Below are 2,801 nucleotides of genomic sequence, written 5' to 3' on the forward strand. Positions count from 1 at the left end.
TCGTAATCACCAAAACCTACACCGGAAAACAATAAATCAAACCAAACACTGGAGGCAATAATCAGATGGAAATATTAACCAAATGAATAAAATAACGTCAAGACACATCTCACGAAGTCTCTCCATGTACTGGGAGCATACAGCAGAGAAGATCGCTCTGACCACAAGAGCGGTGACACAGGAGAATATCCAGGACTCCCACAGAAGTCTCCTCAGGGAAGTGAGGCTTCGCACATTCATCTGTATCGTCTTCACGAGCCGCCTACACATTTTTGGAATCTCTCCTCCTCTTGCGCTAAAACAATGCATACAAGATCAGGCAGACAAGCGGACGAAACACCATAGGAAAGAGGACGAAGTTAAAATAAATAAAATAATACATACTTGTACAGGTTGAACAAATGCAGGTACTTCCATGTCCATAACCAACATAACCTGCACCCACAGTGGAAAATATATAAACTCCAACAAACTAAAATATCGAGGAAACTAAAATAAATAAAAACCAACACTAAGAATAATTTATTCGATTTATAATATCGAACATAACCGCCAAAACTACGCATTACCACGTACAAAACACGCATTAAAACTTACTACGAATCAAAAGAAAATGAAAACTATTACATAAAGACGATCAAATGGATGAAATACCATAAGGAACCACTAAGATACCGAACAAACTTAAAATGAATAAAATAAACACTGGGAATGGTTTGTTCGATCTGCGATATCGAATTGAACCGTCAAAACCGCGCACCATCACGCACAAACACACATTAAAACTTAATGCCGTATTCACAAACGAAAATGTAAACTATTACATAAAAACAATCAAATGGACGAAATACCATTAGAAATAGGATAAGGTTAAAATAAATAAAATGATACTTATTACAACCAACTAAAATACCGAGCAAACTTAAATAAAATAAAATAAATAAAAAAAAACAACACTAAAAATAATTTATTCGATTTACAATATCGAACTACCACGCACAACCGCGCATTAGAATTTACTACGAATTAATACCGTATTCACAAAGAAAATATAAACCATCGCACAAAACGATCAAAACGCGTAAGATGTGGACAGATAATAAATAACAGAAACACATAACACGACACTATGAATATAAGACAACCTCAAATTGTGAAACTATATACCTTATTGAACGAAACTGTCACACAATATAACAATTCACGAAATTCCCCATAAACAAATAAATTGAGCCTCAACATAAATTACTCAAGATAATTGGAAGAAAAACGTTATTATGGGAGAACAACGATTACGCGTGGTACACGTACGACAATTCCACAGAGCAATAAGAGTCCCACTACCACCTCCACTATTATTCGCATGTAAGATTCCGATACACGTGCCTTGAACGTTCCCACTGGCATCAGCATAAAAGGTTCCAAAAGCTTCCCAGACGCACCGTAGATTCTTCAACAAGGACACGTTGCCACGCGCCTTGAACATTCCCGCAGGCATCAGCAGGAAAGGTTCCAGAAGCATCGCAGACACAACTTCAGCAAAAGACGAAACCAGTATAATATCCTCATTTCATCACGTACCTTGAATGGTCCCATCAGCACCGGAGAAGGAATATGAGAAGTCAAGACATCAGCGATAACCAAAATCCACGTTCTCTCACGTACGATGGCGGGAACACCAAAACTGCAACATTTGCGATTCCCACAGGAGCGAACTGTCGCATGACTGTCACCCAGTGGGGGATTTAATTATAAATAAGCCTAGTGACATAGAAAAGCGTCTTAGTTTCAGTTTATTATTCGAAGTGTTTACACCGTCACTCTGTCAGTTTGATTCACAAATAAATTTTACAATCAAAATTTATAAGTGTTAATTACGAGTAAAAGCTCTTAGTTACCGGTTGATTATTCGAAGTGTTTACACCGTCACTCTGTCAGTTTGATTTACAAATAATTTTTACAATCAAAATTTATAAGTGTCGATAACGAGTAAAAGTCCTTAGTTACCATTATATTATTCGAAGTGTTTATACTGTCACTCTGTCAGTCTCTCGTAAATAATTGTCTCGATCAAAAACAAGTTAGTAAAAGTTTTATAAGTATTAACAAGCGATTTATCATCTTGTCAATCAAAATCTTTATACCGTCTTTCTGTCAGTTTAAATAATAGTTTCGATCAAAATCAATTGTCTCTAGAATAATTGCGTCAAACGAAATTTATAAGTGTTTACTCCGAAGATTGTTCTACGAATAAGTGTCAAAGTTCGATTAACCGCCGAATTATACAATAGAACATAGCTGACTATTCGAGGTAAAAGATTTTGTATATTATATCTTGGTATAAAAGATTATCTGTATATCCTCTTCTCTATTAACTTCGCAGTCGTACAATGTTTAGTATCCGAACAAGGATATCCTTCTGCAGTTATAGTTGACAAATAAAAATATCAAGTATATAATTTACATGGATTTTACTTGAACATGTTGAATGCACTGTAACCGTTCGCTGTATCAACTAGTGATTACGGTGTTTTCAATCACAGAAAACACCTATGGTTTTCGTGTTTCTCTTCCCACTGTTAGCACATAGCTCATCTTTGGGCGAGACCTACGAAGCCACGCTTGTTGTCCACAGGGAACACCATCGCCAATAGATATATTCGTTCTTGCTTACGACTCCACAAATTGCCTAGAATAAAACAATCATTTTCAAATTTCCATTTACTAAATTAAAATAATTATTCGCTGTGTTAACCTGTGACTACGGTGCTTTCAAATTTTTGAAATCACTTACGGATCTT

The 2,801-nt window shown here is 35.9% G+C and overlaps 1 protein-coding gene and 1 long non-coding RNA gene across 21 annotated transcripts in view; one reads left to right on the forward strand and one right to left on the reverse strand.

Annotated features, from left to right (window-relative positions):
- Positions 1-2,801, reverse strand: part of LOC122577441 — a 266,783-nt gene that overhangs the window by 32,044 nt on the left and 231,938 nt on the right. The window contains exons 1-3 of one of the 20 annotated variants that reach the window (XM_043748755.1): positions 1,387-1,513; positions 385-472; positions 7-295 (exon numbers count right to left, since the gene is read on the reverse strand). The exons of 8 other annotated variants lie outside the window; for them this stretch is intronic. In XM_043748755.1, coding sequence (XP_043604690.1) covers positions 37-295; positions 385-472; positions 1,387-1,498 — 459 coding nt within the window. In that variant the 5' untranslated portion in view covers positions 1,499-1,513 and the 3' untranslated portion in view covers positions 7-36. Of the gene's footprint in view, positions 1-6; positions 296-384; positions 592-627; positions 749-1,167; positions 1,362-1,386; positions 1,514-1,581; positions 1,612-2,801 lie in introns of those variants that run through there. 11 more of the 20 variants (XM_043748761.1, XM_043748766.1, XM_043748764.1 and 8 more) reach the window with 11 other exon arrangements.
- LOC122577449 overlaps positions 1-2,801 on the forward strand; it is a 37,661-nt gene that overhangs the window by 30,594 nt on the left and 4,266 nt on the right. The gene's annotated exons all lie outside the window — the stretch shown is intronic.

The sequence above is a fragment of the Bombus pyrosoma genome, unplaced genomic scaffold, assembly GCF_014825855.1.
Source record: "Bombus pyrosoma isolate SC7728 unplaced genomic scaffold, ASM1482585v1 HiC_scaffold_4710, whole genome shotgun sequence".
NCBI lineage: Eukaryota > Metazoa > Arthropoda > Insecta > Hymenoptera > Apidae > Bombus > Bombus pyrosoma.